This window comes from Canis lupus, chromosome 6, assembly GCF_048164855.1.
Source record: "Canis lupus baileyi chromosome 6, mCanLup2.hap1, whole genome shotgun sequence".
NCBI lineage: Eukaryota > Metazoa > Chordata > Mammalia > Carnivora > Canidae > Canis > Canis lupus.
This window is the reverse complement of record NC_132843.1, coordinates 78417810-78437134: the sequence shown is the minus strand read 5'-3', so window position 1 is coordinate 78437134 and position 19325 is coordinate 78417810. Positions and strand designations below refer to the sequence as shown.

General features: G+C 50.5%; 1 protein-coding gene across 5 annotated transcripts in view; it reads right to left on the bottom strand.

The window, feature by feature from the left end:
• The window catches only part of NR5A2 (nuclear receptor subfamily 5 group A member 2), a 138606-nt gene that overhangs the window by 111665 nt on the left and 7616 nt on the right, over positions 1 to 19325 (bottom strand). For 2 of the 5 annotated variants that reach the window (XR_012033342.1, XM_072831322.1), the window contains exons 1-4: positions 15204 to 15360; positions 11178 to 11296; positions 9481 to 9622; positions 5989 to 6635 (exon numbers count right to left, since the gene is read on the bottom strand). Coding sequence is in view for 4 of the 5 variants with exons in the window: in XM_072831322.1 (XP_072687423.1) it covers positions 5989 to 6635; positions 9481 to 9622; positions 11178 to 11296; positions 15204 to 15285 (990 nt within the window). In the remaining variant the exon portion in view is untranslated. Of the gene's footprint in view, positions 1 to 5988; positions 6636 to 9480; positions 9623 to 11177; positions 11297 to 12407; positions 12512 to 14912; positions 14979 to 15203; positions 15361 to 19325 lie in introns of those variants that run through there. The other 3 variants (XM_072831325.1, XM_072831324.1, XM_072831323.1) reach the window with 3 other exon arrangements.

Genomic DNA, 19325 nt, shown 5'->3' with positions numbered 1-19325 from the left:
AAATGGATTCCTGAAGTGACAATAGACAACGCACCATCAACCAGACCAGGTCGGCCTGGAAAAAGTCATGGAAGCAGATGTCCGACACCCCAAGAGACCTGGCTGTCAAGTCAAAAGCGCCAAGTCTAATATTCTCTGCAAATTCACAAAGTCAGAAGAAGAGTTCCGTGCCACCCCTCTGGTGGAAGGAAGAAAACCTGGCTTTCTCATTTCCTCGCCAACCCACGTAGGACAGACAGATGCTATTCTGCTATCTTTTGATGAGTAAGTCACATGGTGATGAACATTTTCATGCACCTTCAGAGAGAAAGCAAACAGAGGACTCTTCTTGAGTGAAATCGCTTTGCAGTTCCTGCGGGAGTAAGTGCTTTGCATCCAGAGCGATGAGAACCCAGGTTCGTGGAGTGGCCGAGTCCAACTCTGGGAAGCCACCGGAGCATCTGGGGGGGTGGGGGGTGCTGGGCCTGGACAGCAGGGGACACGGGGGGACCCTGTGTAGGCGCTTTCTCCACCCTGCTCCCCCACACAGAACAGGGCCCCGCAAGCTTACTGAAGAACACCCTTGAAATTGGGGCAGATCCAATCAAATCTCAGACTACAAACCTGTATTGGCTGGGAGAGGTAAACAAAGGCCCGGAAAAGGGCTCTAAAATGTTCAAAATACATAAATAAAAACTCTGCTCAGAAAGCTTGTGTGATGGACCAGAGAAAAAGGAAGGTTTAATCCTACCCCAGCCTCCACACGTTAGACCAAGCCGCGCTCTGAAACCGGCTTCGGCAAGGCTCAATTCCTTTGGCACAAACTCCCTGAGTCTCTGAGACCTATTTTCCACAGAAACGCTAGTTATGTGTTTCAGTCAGGATTAATTTAGATTTTTTTTTTTCTTCCTACATGTATCGGAATCATTCATCGAGGGGAAGTTCTTCTATATCCATTCCCAGAATCCTCTTAAGACATCTGGTCTCATTAGAAGATCAAATAGATCCTCCAGATTCATTAGTTGTTCAACAAAGTGGGAATTAGTTTCTCACTGCTCCTGGGTGTGTGAGATATTGAAGACCGAGATGAGAGAGAAATAACAAAGAAAACCTACGATCGTCTTGGACTCCCAAAGGCAGGCCTTTCAGCAGTGTGAGCAGGTCCTGGATTTGCTCTTAATTTTGGAAAAGACAAGGAAAAAAAAGTCAGGAGTATGGGCCATTAGAAGACAGATTTGGTTTAAGGATGGGAAGGTGCATGGGACTTAGGATACGGCCTCAGAAGACACTTCTAACCCTCTGCCTGGGTCTCTCTCTCTCTCTCTCTGTCATGAAAAAAATAAATAAAATCTTTAAAAAAAAAAAAAAAAGGAGACACTTCTAATACCTCCGTAATGAGGGGCTCGTCCACCGCCTGACCGCCCCCGCACACCCCCCACCGTTCCCTGTCTCGCTGTCCTTTCACAAATAGACCTAAAAAGTAGCCCAGGCCGCATCCGCCGGCAGCAAGCAGAACCCAGGATCTAATCGTATTTAGCCACCTTAAGGGCGGAGCACAGCCCATGCGCTGCTGCTGAACCAGAGTCGCGAGTGTAGACTCTGTGCAGAGGCCGAGGTAGTAAGGAACGCTCCGGACACGCTTTCAAGGCTCAGAAGTGCTAGCTGGTAGGTCCACTCTCCTGAATGATGCCCCAGCAGGCCGAAAGAATTATTGTAGCTTTCTAAAGTTCACTCCCAGGGGGTCGTCTGGGCTCCGAGAAAATCTGTCTCACTGATTATTAGTGATTTAGTAATTGGATGGTAGTGATGGACTTTCTGATAACCTAGAGATTTGCTTTAGCTTCCCTGGCAAAGGCCTGTGTTTTCAGAGTCAAAGGTTATACTGCCTGTTTGTGTGTGTGTCTTGGGGGTAGAGAGGGGGAGTGGACAAAGTACTGCTTTCCTGAGCCTGAATCGGCCAGTCCCCATTCCGACACTTAGCAGTAGCTGTATCATCTTGGGTCAAGTCACAGTTCCATTCCTGCCTCAGTTTCTTCACTATGTAAAAGCAGGAGGTGGGTCAAATGATCACCACGTCTTCCGACTCTGGAAAATCTGGTTTCTGGGAATGGAATATTTTTCAATGCACACGTGTTTTGGAGGCTACTAGTTTCAAAAAAAAGAAAGAAAGAAAGCTACTAGTTTCATAGTATCAGTGTCATCTTTATCAGGCCAGAATTTTGGATTGGAATTAGAATTGCCCCTTTCGGGTGTACAGAAAAACGAAACAGCTCACTGATGTGTCCTGCATCCCTCCCCCCCAATCATCTTCCAGCTCTTAAACTGCACAGTTCCTAGGAGTGGACTGTCTTTTTTTTTTTCTTTTGAGCTGTTTATGTGCCATTTCATTAACTGTGAAGTTGGCAGCTGTAATTTCCTCTTTCTCATTACAATATTTTGAATAGGAACCAGAATATCTTTCTTGCACTTTTTTTGCATGTCGACAACCCAAACAACCCATCAAACTCACTCTGGCCTTCTGTCCCCTTCAAAAGTAATCAGATGAAACCTGTGTTCTCTCTTTTTATACCTGGTGGAGAGTGTAACTTGTCCACTTGGAACTTGTAGTGTGCAAGAGGTCATTTGCAAAACGGCCTTATTATCCTATTACTTCTACAGGAACAAATATGGGACTTTTCATCTTGGGGTCACAGAGGTATAAGCAATCTGTCCCATTAGTATATCACTTGATGGGCATTTTGCTGTGAAGTTAACAAGAAAAAGACCAAGGTTTAAAGGGGAGCATCGATCTTCCCAAATATTTAAAAATCGCCACTTTTGTAAGAAGATAGGGTAAGGACGGGCTGTAGGTTTCAGGGAGGTGTTGGAGGCCAGGCCAGAGGAAAGAGGCCTTTTCAGGACTTGTTCTCAGCAATGCCAGGTAGGCACGCCCAACGGAGGGCCCACAAACCCTTCTCCGGAGCAATGTTGCTTGAACTGCAGGTCATGCCTCATTAGGGGGTCATGTAACCAATTCAGGGAGTGATGACCGGAAATTTTTTAAAACATGAGGTAAATGAGACAAAAGCAGAATAGAGTAGAAGGTATCAGTGTGCATGGCATGCAGGAGGTCACATAATGTCTAGTCAAACTCCGGTTCGGGGTGTGTGTGTGTGTGTGTGTGTGTGTGTGTGAGAGAGAGAGAGAGACGGAGGTCTGTTTCGATACACCAAGCTCCAATGTAAAATACGTTCTTACCCCAGGTCACAGTTTACAAACTTGAAAGCCACCGCCCTGGAGAAGTAAGTGCATGGCAATGCCCATGTCTCAGTGTTGCCTTCCAACAACTTGCTCTGTTTTGTGGCAAAGTAAGTTTATAAACGAAAGTAAAAGGAATCATGTGAACAGTCACCTTCCAGTTCTGTATTCACACTGCCCCTAAGTTCTTCCGAGCTCTACTTTTTCTTCTCCGAAGACTACGTAGGTTGAATCACGCTTTTCAAAGTAAGTGCGAGGCAAACCAGAACGTGGGTCGAGTTTCTCTTTCTTTCCTGGAGGGCACCTTCCTACCCCTTAGAAGCAGCCCCGCCAATGTTTGTACTTTCTTTCCCTTTCCTTTTTTCAGAGTGTCTTTTCATGACAGGCTGACGAGGGCACTAAGCAGCGATGTAAATGATGATAATGCTTTAATACGCTCCCTTCCCAAAGGATTTATATTTTAGCCAAATATGAAACCTCAAGCCCTATAAAAGAATCTTGTAGAATTTAGCTGCAGGGGGAGGAAAAGAGACATTTGGAGAGGAAGAGGGCTTTCCTAGCACTCTTAAAAATCCTACCTGTGGCTGTCTATATTCCCCTCAAAAGGTTTCCTTTTCGACATGTAAACGATATGCATGATTTCTTTCCCTGTGGATTGATGAAATACAACTTCAGCTGTCTTTCTTTTTTAAATAGATATTTATGAAACTGCCTTATCACAAAATCCTTGAGAGGAAATATTTTTGGGTCTTACTCAACTTTGCATTCCTCTTAGATCCAGTTCACTCTCTGGCAAATTTTACCTCTTTAATTTGTAGTAGGTATAACTGTTTATTATATAATTATATCACTCTTATTAACATATATGATAATATTGTTTCCCCATTGTCAAACTAGGAAGAAAGCACAACTGGATGCTTTTATGTGGAGTATCACAGTATTACGTAAGGCCTCTACACACTCGTCATAAAATCACAATAATAATAATTTAAAAATGACACTAGTTGAGTATTAAATAGATGCCAGGCTCCCAGTATATTTTGCCCACATAGTCTCATTTATTCCTTGCAAAACCTCTTCAATGAAAGTATTGTCATGCCCCCCCCATGCCCCCTGCAACCACAAACACCACAAATACATTTTACAGATGAGAAAATTAGGCCTAAAGATCAACATCCTGCCTATGAAGACACAGTTATTGAGTTATGGCAAAGCTATAAGTCAAAGTGAGTCCATCTGCCTGCAAAGGTCAGTTGTGCTTTTCTCACTTTAACATTTCTTCAACTTTCAGTTGTATCTGAAATTTTTATACCATTTTCCGTTTCATTTCAAATGCCTTACCAGCCGGCTGGAAGGACAAAGTTGGGAGTGAAAGAACACCAGGACGTTTTGTTTGTTTTGTTTTTAGTGAAAAATGCTTTGATTATCATCGGGTGGTTATATGCCCAGAAAATACCTGGCTTGACTGTGCTAACTCGATGCATGCGGCGCATCCCCTGCAGCCCAGTATCTGTCTCCACCCTCAGTCATCTTTAAGTGGAGTGATAAAGGACAAGACAGTAAAGAGCTGGATACATTAACAGTCTTAACAGCATGGTGGTAGTAGTCTATCAACTTATTTGGATCTGTTCAGAGAACATTTTTGTTTCCCTGTACAAATCGCGGTGCTTAATAAAGATTGCCGTGAAAAGCACTATCCTCCATTTGCACCCACCTTTCGTGCTCCCCAGTCCACCTACGCAGTTTCCAACAGCCACCCTATACATTAAAAGTCTGCTCTGTATTATTGTCCTTCTCTCAATGAAGTTTTAAATCTCCTCCAAAAGTCCTAGGTGATCAGAAGCCACAGATCTTTGGCCACCGTGTCTGCCTCCACGACAGTAAAAGGAAGAAACTGATTTTGTAACAGATATACTGAGAAAGCAAATCCAGGATTCACCTTTGCTCTTAAAACAAGAATGAAACCGGTGACCACCAAATATGCTTTGATAGCTACTCTTAGGTTCTGAACTTCGATATCACTTTCCCATATTAATTCAGTCTTAAGTTTCAGGAAATAAAATAATTATGTAGTTAAACAGAGATCCTTATACAAACATGTACTGTGTTTACAATGTACCAATCCATTAAAATCAACGACAGACATAGATTATGAGAACTAAAACCCGAGCCAAGTAGCCTAGCACTCACCATGTGCCCAATCCCCATCCAATGACAGTAAACATCCTATCGGAATCTGCTCTGAAAACAAAGGCTTTACCAACCTAATGTCAAGGTAAACAGGTAGTAAATACCTATTTGACACTGCTAGCCAGTGGTATCATTTTCATTCTTTAGGGTCTAAACACAACTAAACATCGGCATTTTTTCTTTTAAATCGGCATCATTATAATACAGCTTTTTACTTGGCAATTCTTAAAAAAAGTTCACTGGGTGCTGGTTCACACTGACTTAAACTTTCTAGCCGTAAACCACCTGAGTTAAAGGAAATAAGTGAAGACATTCCACTACTCAGAAACAAAAACAAATTTCCTGTACTTTACATGAAATGCCACGCCCCCCCCAAAAAAACTAAGAGGTACGTAGAATAAAAAACCCCATAAAGTGAAGCTGCAATAGTCCTGAAGTCAAGGTCTTAAGATTCTTCTACTCTGCAAGTCATACAGAGAAAAGTAAGGAAAACATATTTTTAACACCAAGAACATATGAAGTAGAAACAGAGTTAGCTCTCCCTTGAAAGGGGATTTTAAGTGGTAACAGCTGGTGACATACCTTAAGTTCTCGGAAGAAGATACTACTCCTGGCCCACTCGACGATGGAGAAGAGGGTTTGGTCAGCCATTTTGCACATAAGCCCAAACGTGCTCAGCTTTTCATGCTTGCTTCGGTTGGCCTGCTCTTGCTGCAAATAGGCCATAATTTTGGCCTGGACTTGAGGCTCATCTGGCTCACACTTCAGAAGTTCCAGGATCAGATGGGGGATGCTTGCCGGGGAGCTTGTCTGGTAACTATCCATGTAGGAATAGCCCATTATGGACTCTGGTGAGCTGGTGTAGGGGTCTGGGTACTCAGACTTGATGGCCCGGCTAGGAAAGTGACTGTAGGTTTGGTAACCTTGCAGGCTGCCGTGAGGTGGCATTGTCATGCTAATGGGGGATGTTACAAAGGGACTTCTGTCGTAGTCTGTAGGAGGCAAGGCAGCGTGGTTCAGAGGTAGGCCTTTGGAGGCAGAATGGATGTTCTGAATTGCAGAAGAGATGGTGAGCTCAGAGGGCATTGCTTGGATCACCTGAGACATGGCTTCTAGCTTAAGTCCATTGGCTCGGATGAGGGCTTTCTTCTGTTGCTTTAGGGCCCTGTCTCTCTTGTACATTGGCCCAAATTTATTCCTTCCCCCACGCATTCGGTCAGCCCTTACCGCTGTGGGGAAATAAAAAATAAAAATAAAAATAAAAGGAGTAAGGGTATAAATAAGATGCAAATTATTAACATTCTCCAAGTATCTAGGAATGCTGAAAATTGACCACAGGTGTTAGGTGTGTGGTTGCATTACAAAAGCCCACAAAGCTTCCCCCTTCTTCCCCAAAAAGCCAAGTCCTCTTTATTAATGAATTCTTTCCTTTAAGTGTTTGTCATCAAAAAAAAAAAAAAAAATTATTTTGGATGCATAGGAACATAGTAACCCTTTAAATTTCATAATCTTTCCTACACACAGGAGATAACTTCAGATTGCTAAGAAAGAGTGTCAGTTTCTATTACCAGAATTCTCTTTACAGAAACCCAAACAGCTAAGAGGAAAAAAAGACAAAATCAACCCATTTCTGGATCCAACTGTGAATAGCCTCCCTTAGACTATCTTCCTCCCTCAAAGCTGTTTTGCCTAATTTGCTGCAAAAGGGTTGAATACATGCTCTTCCTGGAAAATCATTTTCACCTGGACTTGATGAGCACACATCAGATAACCACCAGTTATTGTTTCTAAGGTAAGGAGGACTGGACATAATTAAAGCAAATTTATTTCAGAAGCTGTCAAGACAAGCCCACCATTGCAGCGCTGCGTGGACTCTGGGACCATGTCTAATAAGTGAGTTAGCAGTTGTCTCCAAGCCCATAGTGGCCAATGGCAATTAGAAAGAAAACAGTGACTTCTGACAGCTTCTGATGTGTTGAAATTGCTGGAGGTTAAGTTTTTGTGCTTTTTATCTTAGGATTAGTCTATTATTAAAAATTTATTGTGAATGCTAGGTATCTAGAATATTGTGCAAGTTTTTCATCTGGATGATAATTTATTGAATATTCAACTGTTCCATATTACTGCTAAGGAAGTATAGTTTATAGTTATGCCCCACAAGTGACTTACAATTACTAATACTTTTTAAGGTAAAGAAATGCAACCCTTTCCCCTCATTAAAAAAAAAAGAAGAAGAAGAAGAAGAAGAAGAAGAAGAAGAAGAAGAAGAAGAAGAAATAATCAAGTGAGACACCATTTGAAACCACAACATTTACTTGTGTGTGTGTTGTTTTTTTCAGTAGGCTCCCTGCCCAGTGTGGGGCTTGAACTCACAACTCGGTGAGATCAAGAGACCCATGCTCTACCCACTGAGGCATCCAGGCATCCCATATTTATTCTTTGACATTTTACCTTTTGAGTCTCCTACTATAGTATGCATCTCCCACAATATTTGGCTGTTTGGAAAATAATAAAGTGATTGGTAATAAAGAAATTAATGAGCATTTCTTTCTTGATCTTGTTCTCAATCTCTTCCTAAAGCAAGACAGAGTTAACAGTTCTAATCATAACCAAAGTGGCTACTTATATTGGGAAAGAATCTACAAGCACTTCAGCAGATTTGCCGGAAATCTTTTGAGCATTTCTATCAAGTCTGAGAGCCACATAACAGGAAGGCTCCAAACAAAAGTAGCCTGTGCCTCAATGATCAAATAAAACGCACGCTTGTATGTGGCAAATAAGTGATGTGTATCCTTGATTATTTTTTATTTGCACTAGAGTTGATCTGTGGAAAGTCAGTAGGCTGGAGGCTAAAAAACAGCAACACACCATAATAGTCCATGAACTACAGATTATTTACAGTGATCACATAATAACTTTACTCCCTGCCAATCTGTACATTGTAAGTACCAGTTCTACTCTCACAACATAAAATTTAACATGGCTTTTGGGGAACCACTATCTTATTCCTGTCAAACCAATGTTACTGGGATCCCTGGGTGGCGCAGCAGTTTGGCGCCTGCCTTTGGCCCAGGGCACGATCCTGGAGACCCGGGATCGAATCCCACGTCAGGCTCCCGGTGCATGGGGCCTGCTTCTCCCTCTGCCTGTGTCTCTGCCTCTCTCTCTCTCTCTCTCTCTCTCTCTCTCTGTGACTACCATAAAAAAAAAAAAAAAAATTTAAAAAAAAAAAAAAAACCAATGTTACTGATTTAATAGCTCATTATTTTTCATGTTTCCTACTTTTCAACTTCATTTTGCAGCTTTCGTCATTATCTTAAAAAAAAAAAATAAAAGAAACGTGTTTTCCCACATTATCAAAAATGATACTCTCCACACAAGAGACTCCATTTCACAATGAAAGGCTGTAATTCTTGCCCAGGAGTCATGAAATTAATAGTAACAATTGTGACAAGGGAAGAATTTAAAGGATTAAAATCAGACTTCTACTAGATTTTTTACTAGAACATCCTTGGTTTGAAAACGTCACGTATTTTTTTTTAAGTTTTGCAAATTTTAAAAATTTGTTCTCAGTTGAATAGCTTTAGTCTTGTTTTTATCTAACCAGGCCTTTTTATTTTTTTAAAGATTTTATTCATTTATTCATGAAAGACACAGAGAGACAGAGAGAGGCGGAGAAGCAGGCTACATGCAGGGAGACCGATGTGGGACTCGATCCTGGGACTCCAGGATCACACCCTGGGCCGAAGGCAGGCGCTCAACCGCTGAGCCACCCAGGGATCCCTAACCAGGCCTTTTTAGTGTCAAATCCATCTGCTCCCCAAACTAAAAATTTTTTAAAGGTGGGGGAAGGGAAACTCCAATATTTATAAGTTTTTTTCCTAGTAGACTTCACCAGTGTTTAAATGATCCTCAGACTGTTCTGCTGACAAAACATAAAAAAATATCTTACATTATTGTCCATGGTGTTAAAAGACTAGGAAAATAATGTTACCATATTGGAAGTACAATGTTATTTTAAATCCTATGTCCTTGGAGAATTTTAACAGGCAGTAGTCTTTGGAAGAAACTTACCTTCTAGTTTCATTCCAACACTTAGACATTTTTGAAATCGACAGTAAGGACAACGCTTTCTCTGTGTTTTATCAATTTGGCAGTTCTGGTTTTCTATACATGTGTACCTTTTATTATTTTGGACTGTTCGCTTAAAAAATCCCTACAAAACAGAGAAAATAGTGAGACATATTATAAATCTAACACCGTCTCTTCCATTGTTTCATTTTAAGGAAATCACCAATAAATCTTTTCATTGAACCAATGAGCCCTTCCGTGGCTCTGTGGTTTGTCTTACACTTTAACAAGACCAACCCTCCAAAACAGCACTGGGCCAAAGTGGAGATTTTTCTAGTACTGGAGTTATATTCCTAGAATTACAACAAATCTTAGGAAGATTTGGATACATACCATTTCATCTCAACAGTCAGAGAAAAACACATTCTATATTAACCAGTATCTTTTTAAATCTGTTTTCTTATTAACTTCATATTCCAGAAAGTTGCTCATGGAGATCTGTACTGTTTGTAAGCAGTGTGATAGAATTTTAGTGGCAAACCATTGTAAAATGCCAGTGGAAAATCTGAATAGCAAAACACCCCAGATTTTTTTTTTTTTTTTTTTTTTTTACAAATGTCAGCACTAGATATGTTAAAAGCAAAAAGATTTAAAGAGTAAAATGGGAAAGTGTTCATAATTCCATTGGAATACATTCAAGTTGTAACTCTGTAAAAAAAAAAAAAAAGTTGAAACTAATGGCAAAGAAAAGCATGTGTAGCAGAGAGCTAAATTTTAGCAGTGTGCTTTTCTTGTATTGCACCCAAAAGAATTTATCAAAAACAAATTTTGTTAGCTTCATAATACAATAACAGCTTTACCAGGATGGTACATTCTTTATGTTTATCCTACTAGCCATAAAGTGAAACGATCTTACTTTGTTACAGAGAATGAAGGGATTTTTCCTGGCAATGGTTTAAGTATTTGTAATTGAGCTTTCTACTTTAAAAAATGTTGAGAAATACCAAGTATCAAGTTGACTGGGAATATATCAAAAAGATCTAAGATAAATTCTTGATCTATGGTTGAGATTATTATGAACAATATAAGTACATTTTACATGTTAAAACTTCTTGCATTTAAATAGGTCATATAATTTATTTATGAAAGCCACTCTTACTATAAACTGAGATGTGGTTTCTTATTCTTTATGATATAATTTCAAAAAATCTTAAAAACTGTTTTTGGAATAAATCAGGATAAAAATCACACGGTTGAGAATTTAGACTTTTATCTGTGGATAAAAAATGTTTAGACTCGCAGCACAGAATACCCTGAAGTTAAAATATATTTAGGAAATACTTTGTCATGTTCCCTCTCAAGAACAACGGTGCTTTAAATATATATAAGTCAAGCAAAATCAATATTTAGGACTGTTAGAAAGAGAAGTCTTTCTACAGATACATCACTTTACTACCATAAAATATTTTAAAGCCACGAGACTGGCAAAGTTTTCTAAACAGCATACATTTTTTTTTTTTTTTGCCTTTGGAATTAAATCAAACACATATTTCAAAACATCATCTCCCTAAGACTAACTCTTTCTCTCATTTTTAATTGAGTCCAAAAAAAGACAGCCTAAATTTAGGTCTAAAAAGTAATCCAATGGTTTATTTTGGTTTTGAACCTTCTATTTGTCACATAGCAACGTGTAAGCAAACCTTGCAGCTTTCACAGGTGAGGAGCCCATAATGGTATCCAGACACTTTATCTCCACACACCGGACAGAGCTCTTCAAGATCTTCATCGTAAGAGTAATTCACCATTTTAAACTGAGACACTGAAACAAAAGAAATGTATACACATAGCTAATTAATTCACTAGGTAGGTTTTAATCCTGCAGTGAGAAAGCATTTTGGTTAATTAACTGGTGGGCAAACATCCCAGGTACAATATAAAATAAAAAACACATATTTTTAAAACACCTAGGCACCCTGAAAAACTATTTTTATGCAATGAACATAAAACATCTTTTGGACTCCACCAGCGTGCACTTCACTTCCTTCTCTCTCTCTTTTTTTTTTTTTTTTTTTTTTTAAACTTAAAAAGAATTCCAACTTCTGTTGTTAAGAATTTCAAACTGACCACTGTGGAACGCCTTCTTTCACAACCGCCCCAGGCAGCAAATCAGGGTGGAAACGCGAAAAGGCAGAAAGGGAACAACCTGGAACTCCCCTTAAAGCCTCCTGAAGTCAAGACCCCAAAGTGTCCCCCGCGCCCGGAGGAGGGAAACGGGCACACCCGCTCCGGCCCTGCGGGGGGGTCCGAGGCTGCCAGCCCTGGCTCAGCAGGCCCGCGGCTGCGACCTGCAAAGCCTCGCCGCGCGCCCTGAAGCCCCGGGCGCCTGCCTCCCTGCAGCGGCCGCCCTGGAACCACAGCCCGCCGCTCCCTACGTTCCAATCTGCTGGATTAATTGAAACCTTCAGCTCCGCATGGACAGGGCTGCTGTTCTGCATACTTTCATCTCTCCACATTTGAAAATCTGTAAAAAAGGATAATGATAAAGGAGGAGAAGAAGGGAGGGCGCCCGGAAGACAGAGAAAAAAAGAGAAGGATGCACAGGAGGGTCTGGTGCAAAGTAGACAGGTCCTGCGTCGCCCTCAAGTCAGGCCCTGCGATAGAGTTCCCACGGTGCGGATCAGCAGTGCAAACCGGCGACACCTCGAGACCCCTGCTACGCAGCGGTGGGGCCTCCGGACGCGCGCGCGGCCCGCGGAGGGGACCCAGCGCCCGCCTTCCGCCGGACGCAGCCCTGCCAAGGCGCCCTTGCAGCTGAAAGATGGGTAAGCCGCGCGGCCAGGACAGTGGCCGGGAGACCCCAGGCCAACACCCGCCCCATTCCCTTCCTGGGACCCACGGGGGCCCCGTCTGGGAGCGCGGACGGCAGGCACCTGCGGCTTGGGGCAGGTCCGCGCGCCCCGCCACCGTCCCGCGAAGCCCGGGGTGCACTCGCCTCTCGCCCCTCGCTCCTCGCTCGGCGACACACAGGCACACACGCACGGCCCAGCTTAAGTTAATCAGTGGCATTTGCAGGGGGCGGGGCGGAGGGGGGCCGGGGGGAGGGGGAGCCGACGGCCGGACAGAAGTTTCCTCTGATTTGTTTACCAAAAAGGAAAGAGAGAAGTGGCCCCCACCGCATCCCCGAAGTTCCCGGCCACTCCATCACCGTAATGCGGCCTCTTTGCCCAGGACGCCTTCTTTTTCTGTGCCTTTTTTCTTTTTTTCTTTAAATAATAATAAAGTTCTTTTTCACTTCATGGATTCTGCAGGCCTCCGGAAGGGGCCCCGGGAGAGGCGAGGTCACCGGCACCACCGGGAGGCTGAGGTCGCGCACCGACCGGCCGAGTCCAGACGCCTCTTCCCGAGACGCGGAGCCCTGGCCTGGGGCTTCACCCCGCGTGAGTGAGCCCGAGTTTGGGGACACGGGGAGGGGTCCCCCGTGAAAGATGTTGCGGTGGAAGCAGGCGCTTGGGGCTCCGAACGAGGCAAGTGCGGGGATGCTGGGCGCGGTCCTCCCGGCCGAGCCTGCCCTACGAGGTCGCGCCCGGGGCTGGCGCAGCTCGGGGCTTGGAGGAGCTGAGGGTTCCAGAACTCGGTGAGCAGCCCCAGCTCTCCCCCAAACTTGCGTGTGTTAGGCTTGGGGGGAAAAACTGCACTCTGTGTCCTTTTCTATTCCCCCTTCGCCCAACAAAGTAAACTCCTAACTTCGCACCTACGGGGCACAGCGAGGCAAACGTGTGCAGGAGGATGTGGTGCCCACCGCGGGGATCCAACCCCCAAAAGGACCGGGCCTGGAGGCGGGGGACCCTCTGGGACAAAGACAGAGTCCGGGGGGCTGGCTGGGCACTCGCCGCTGTGCAAGACCCGGGCACCTTTCGGTTTCCCAGGTGCTGTACCCGGAATCCGTCAGGGCAAAGGAGTCCCTGAATTAAGGAACTGGGGGACACGGGGGGCCTCGTAAAGCCAAGGCCGCGGAGAGGCAAGCGGGGAAACCCGCCCCAGCAGCGCGCGCTCCGCTGTCCCGAAACCCAGTGGCGGGTCCTCCTCCTGCTCGGACCAGGGCGCGTCCCCGGCGGAGGCCAGAGCCAGGGTGACGGCCGCGTCCCCAGACACTCTCGGGGTGCAGGCCGCGGGGCCGAGAGGCAGGCGCGCCCGGCCCTCCCTCCCCACTCCGTTTTCGAACCCGGAGCTGAGCGAGCGTCCGCTGCCTCGTCCCGCGCCCGGGCACCGCGGAAGGCCACCTGGCTGCCTGGGGGCGGGAGGTCGCGTCCAGAACGCCCCTCCCGGACTTTGCAAGGACACGACTGCGGTGGCATTTCCCTGCCCCCGCCCCCGCCCCCGCGACCCTCACTGCGGCCTCCCCCACTTCTGGATGCGGCGTCTCTCTGAGCGTCTCTCCCCGAGTGTCTCGGAAACGCGCGCGCGCAGGAAAGAGGAGCAGAAACTTTCCTTTTGGACCCAAGTTCGCGCCGGCCTCGCGGGCGCCCCAGGGCGGTCTCCCCCGGCCGTCCCCCTCCGCGGCCGCGGACGCGGAGTGCGCAGCCCGAGCCCCTGGCGCCGGGTCCCCCGCGTCCCCACGTCGCGGGAACCCCAGGGGCGGGCGACAGTGCCCGTTTGGGGCAGCCGGGTTGCTCCAGCAGCCAGCCAGCCCTCGAGCGAGCCTCGGGGACCCCGCCGGCCGCCAGCCCCGAGCCGCAGCCCCGCGGGGCGACGTCCGGGCCCCGGGCCCGAGCGCTGCAGGCGCGCCGCCCACCCGCGCCGCGGGGCGCACGACCCCAACCCCGGCTGGGGCTCGGCCCCCCGCCCCCCGCCCCCGGCCCTTGCAAGTCGGCTCCGGGGGGTTGGGGGAGGATGGCAGGAAGCCCCCGTGCTCCCAGGCCCGCCGGCCCGCACATCCTGCGCGCGGGCAGGGGCGAGGATGGAGGAGCGCCGGTGACTTTTCCTAGCATTGTTCCCTCCCCGGCCCGGAGCAACTGCGAGAAACTTCCGAAGGGCTCGGCCTCCAGGGCTGCAGCCGCGGCTCCGCCAGCACGGCTGGCTCGGGGCGGCCGCTGTCAGCGGCGAGGAGCCGGGAACACAGGCAGGACCGCATCCTCCTCCCCGCTCTCGGGCCGCAGCCGAGGCCCGAGGCCACGCCGCGGCCGCGCCTCCCTCCACCACCTCGGCCACGCTCGCGCAGAGGGCGCGCCTGGGGTCGCCTCGCCACCCCCCCCCCGGGCCTGCGCGCGGTCCCCCAGTTGCCCGAATTGCGGCGCGTCCCAGCGACCGCGCGGGCTCTTGGCGGTGCCCACGCGCGTTCGGGCGCCGCGGAGCCGAGGCGCTGGGGGCCACCGCGTCCTGCCCCTGCGCTCCCCTGCACACGGGAGCCGGTCCCCCTGCGCCCAGAGACCGAGAACCTGCTCCGGGTTCCGGGAAGACGTTCCATTTCTCAGAAGGATCTTCTTATTCTGAAGTCTGCTTAGCCCGAAGCTACCCCCCCCACCTCCACCCCTACCCCCGCACCCCGGGTTGCCATAGAGCTCGGAGCCTCGCTTTTTTCTTAATTAGAAGCGGCCAATTAGGTTCGGCTTGGAAAACCTCCGCCCCGCATTGTTCAAGAGCCATAAACTTTTACGCCGGCCGCCGGGGGTGGGGGGCCCGGGAGCGCAGCGCGCAGCTCGGGGGCGCGGGGCGCGGCGCCTCCTTACCTTGCATGTTCTCCGGCATCTGCCCCTGTTCCCCATGCGACCGCGCCAGTCCCAGGGCTTCCGTCTCCACTTTGGGCAGCATGACCAGGCGGCCGCGGGCGGGGCAGGGGGTCGGCGTCCGTCCGGAGGCCCGGCACCTGGACGCGGGACGGAGGGGCGCCGGGGGTGCTCGCGGGGCGGCCGCTCAGGACCCGCGAGCCGCGTCCAGCCCCGCAGCCCCAGAGCCGCCGGCGAGCTGCCGGGGGGCGCACGGCGGGAGACGCGCCGCGGCGAGGTCGGCGTCCCGGAGCCTCTGTCTGGCTCGGCGAGGGCGGCGGCGAGGAGGGCGCAGCTGCCCGGGGCGCGGGCGGTGGAGGCGGCGGCGGAGCTGCTGCTGCTGCTGCTGCTGCTGCTGCTCCTGCTGCCGCGGCGGCTGCCGCTGCTCCCGGACGGCTCGGGCGCCTCCCCCCCCGCCCCCCGCGCCCGCCCTGTGGCTCAGGATCGCCAGGGGTCCCTCGCTCCCCCGCTCCCTCTCGCCTCCCCCCGCCCCTGCCCCGCTCTCCGCGTCCCTCCCGCTCGCTGTCGCAAGTGTGGAGTTGCGCGAAGTTCCGACCTCCCTCTCCTGCCCCCCGTCCTCCTCCCGCGCGCCCGAGAGCGGTCCTCCCAGCCCCGAGGGCAGGGGCGAGCCGGGGAGGACAGGGGAGGTAAGGAAGCCGGGGCTCGGGGAGGGCCGGGCTGGGGGGGGATGCCGGGGAGCGGGGCCGCGGGTTCCGGCCTCGGTCGGACAGCGGCCGCCAGCCAATGAGGACGAGGCGCTCGCTCCCGGCCCCGCGCCGGCCCGAGCTGGGCAGCCCGCCCTAACCCCTCCCGCCCCACCCTGACCTGGGGCGGGGGATGTGCGGGCGGCCGGCTCTTCCCGCGGGCGCGAGGCGACCTCTGTCTGAGCGCCGCGGCGGAGGCGGGGAGGCCGGGCCCGCGAGGTTCCCGTGCGCGCGGGGGACGCGGGAGGGACGCGGGCGGTGCGCGCGGGGCGGGGGCTGCAGGGCCGCTTAGACACCCGCTCGGACCCCCCGGGGAGACGGGGCCGGCCCTCCGCGGCCCCAGGGTGGCCTCTCCAAAGAGCCGGCCTGCTCCCCGGGGTCTCCCGGCTCCGGGACCCCCTCGGCCTTCGGTCCGCAAGGGCCCCGCCGTGGGCGCCGCGCGGCCCGGCTCCCCGAGGAGACCTCAGCCGCGCGGCCGCGAGCCCGGCGCCCTCTCCCGCCGCAGCAGCCCCGCCAGCCCCTCGGCTCCGCCGCAATCGCTCCGCCGCCTCCCGCCCAACAGCGCGCAGGCGGCGGGCGGACCGCCTGAATCTTGCTGAACTGTGTTTCCACGTTCAGTGCAAAGACCGGGGCGCGAGGCTTTCCTCTTTTGCATTCTGGGGTCTCTGGTGGGACAATCCACATGAGGCCCAGAGGCCCAGCACTTTAATAAAGTTTTAAAGAACCATCTGCTATGTAAGCTCTTCGGCCACCAGCCCAGCCACATCTTCAAAGTTTTCAGATCTCATCCCAACGAGATGAAAAACATTTTTTTTCCAGCCTCGTGACTGCATATGAAATGCCTCCTATGCAGTGTCTGCTGTGAGATCGGGTAATTATCAGAGTCCACCCACAAGGGGGTGAATTTGAATCTCAAAAGATCTGAATTTATTCTATTTGAATGGCCTAGAGATCACACATTCAAACTGCCCAGTCCAGTATTTGATGAATTGAAAAACACTCCAATCATCGCCATGATTAATCTACACTTTTATATGAAATGAGTTGTTCGTCACCCACTGGTGTCTGGCAATTCAGATGCTGTTGGCTCTCTAAATTCTTTTTTCTCCCTTTTTTTTTTTGTCATTTTGTTCTTCCATATATATTCAGAAGCTAAGTTATTTAAATCTCAGTTTTGTGGCATCATCAAACTTCATAAAAATGTCTCGACTTGGGAGGAGGCAGACTGTCCATGAGTTTGTAAAGTGCAGTGGGCTGTAGTTGCCAAAATTAGTGACCCTTGAGACGCTGGGATTTCTGTGATAGTATCAAGTAGCACCGTCGATCCATTTTCAATATTACTAGTTGTTTTAAGTACCATCGTGAATTAAATGTACATACGAATACGCACATAGTTCAGAAAAGGAAAGGAATTAACTCTCAGGGCTAGAATCAGTTTGTGTGCCGTGCATTGTGGATTCGGATGAACTCTGAAAATCAGTTTATTAGAAAGTCTTAGGAGTGCCCTTCACTACAGTCAAAGAGCTTATGGGGACATTTATGTTGCACCCTCACAAACACCAGGCTGGCAGCTATGAGGGACTCCAGACTCTCGGACCTCAGAAGAAGCTTCAGGCTCTCAGTGCCAGAGGGACAGTCCTCTGGTTGGTAGAGCAGAAGGAAGAAGTTAGGAGAGCTGAAAGTAGACAGAGGGCCTGACGTATATTTGCAGCATGGTGAAATGCTCCCCTGGACTTGAGGCAGAGCCTGACCCAGCCAGGGCCAACTTTGTGATCACCTTCCTAACCCAGCTTCAGCCCCAGAAGGGGCGTGTTTAGACCCTACTAGCGTCCTTTCAGTCCAAGGCCGTCTGGTCTCACCCCGCACACTCCAAACCAGGAGTGATGGTGACAAAGGGCCAGCTGACGTTCATTTATCCCCTCCCCAAACCAGAGGAGGGGGGAGGGTGCATAAGGGCCGGTTTCAAAAAGCCACCCTCTAAAAAAAGTAATGCACACTTGTATCACAGAGGACAGGTCCCAGGCGCCTTGCATTGTTCTGAGACTCTCGTCCAGGCTGTGGCGGGGAACCCAAGGGGCATGGAAAGTGCAGGAGGTCTCAAGCAGAGAGAAAACGTGGGTGCTCCCGGCCTCCTGCTCCAGGGAGAGAAGTGTTCCCCAGGGTCAACCCTATCCCAGATCCCCTGGGGACGTCCAGAGCCCTGTCTGCGCTGCACAGGGCGGAAAAGCTCCCCCTGGAACCGTTCTAGTCAGAGACTGAGGGCACAACTCACCTTTTAGCGGTTTTCTCCTCAAGGAGTTTAGGGGAGCAGTAAGCACCCCCTACCCTGGGGAGGACACAGGGGGCGGGGTGGCGGCACCAACCAAGCTCACTTGCACCCTGCAAGTGCATCCTGCCCCCACCCTCTCAGTCCCCTCGTTTTGAATGTTCTGGGGCCCTGACCCTCCAGTCCTGCTGGGCCGGGCTGCACCGGAGCCCCCCGACAGCCTGGCGGTGACCCGGGATGGGCCTGGGCATCCCCACAACACCCTCCCGGAAGGAGGGGGACAGGAGGAGGTGCCCCGGGTGGGCCCCCTGAGGATGGTGCTAGGTTGCAGGGGCAGCAGCGAGGAAGAAGAGCCAAGTGGCGGAGAGAGGGGGGAGGCATTCGAGGTGGGAGCAGGGAGCGGGGCCTGTCCCTGTCCCGACCCACCGACAGCCCCGCGAGCGGCTTGGAACACCGAAGTCCCCCGCCCCCGCTCAGCCAGAGGCATCTTAACCCGGCGTCTCGGTGGGCGCACATTTAGGGACCCCCCCCCACCCCTGCGGGGGACTTAGCTGGCGGCGCAGACCACCGAGCAGAGGCCGGGGGCCGGGGGAGGCGGTTGCGGCCGCAGCCACGGTGCGCATTCCCGATTGCGTCCCCGCATCCCTCTGCCAACTTCTGGCAAACTTCTCGCCCCTCGCCCCTCGCCTCCCCCGCGCCTCCCCCTTCCTTCCGACGAGGCTGGTCTCCGGGGCTCGTCCTTCCCGGTCCTGACTTTGTCTTAAAGCATTGATTGACGGTTGCAATTATAAAGGATGATGGCTCGGGGAGGCTCCCGCAGCCTTGATGAGCCCGAGGAGCGCAGTCCTGGCATATTTTATCCAGGCTCAGCGTTACGGGGCCGTGCGCCCCACTCAGCCGGCCCGCACCCCCCACCCGCGGGCGTGTCACCCGCCGCCTCTGCCCGGCGCCTGCATCTCAGAGCGCGCGGGAGCAGCCTGCCCTTGACCTGACCCGGGCACTGCCGGCGGCCCCCGCGCTTAACGCGTGCAGGCTGCAAAGGGAGCGGGCAGTGGCACGGGTTTTTAGGACTGGTTCGGGTGCCCTGGGCTCGGAAAATACAGGTGCCCACGTAGA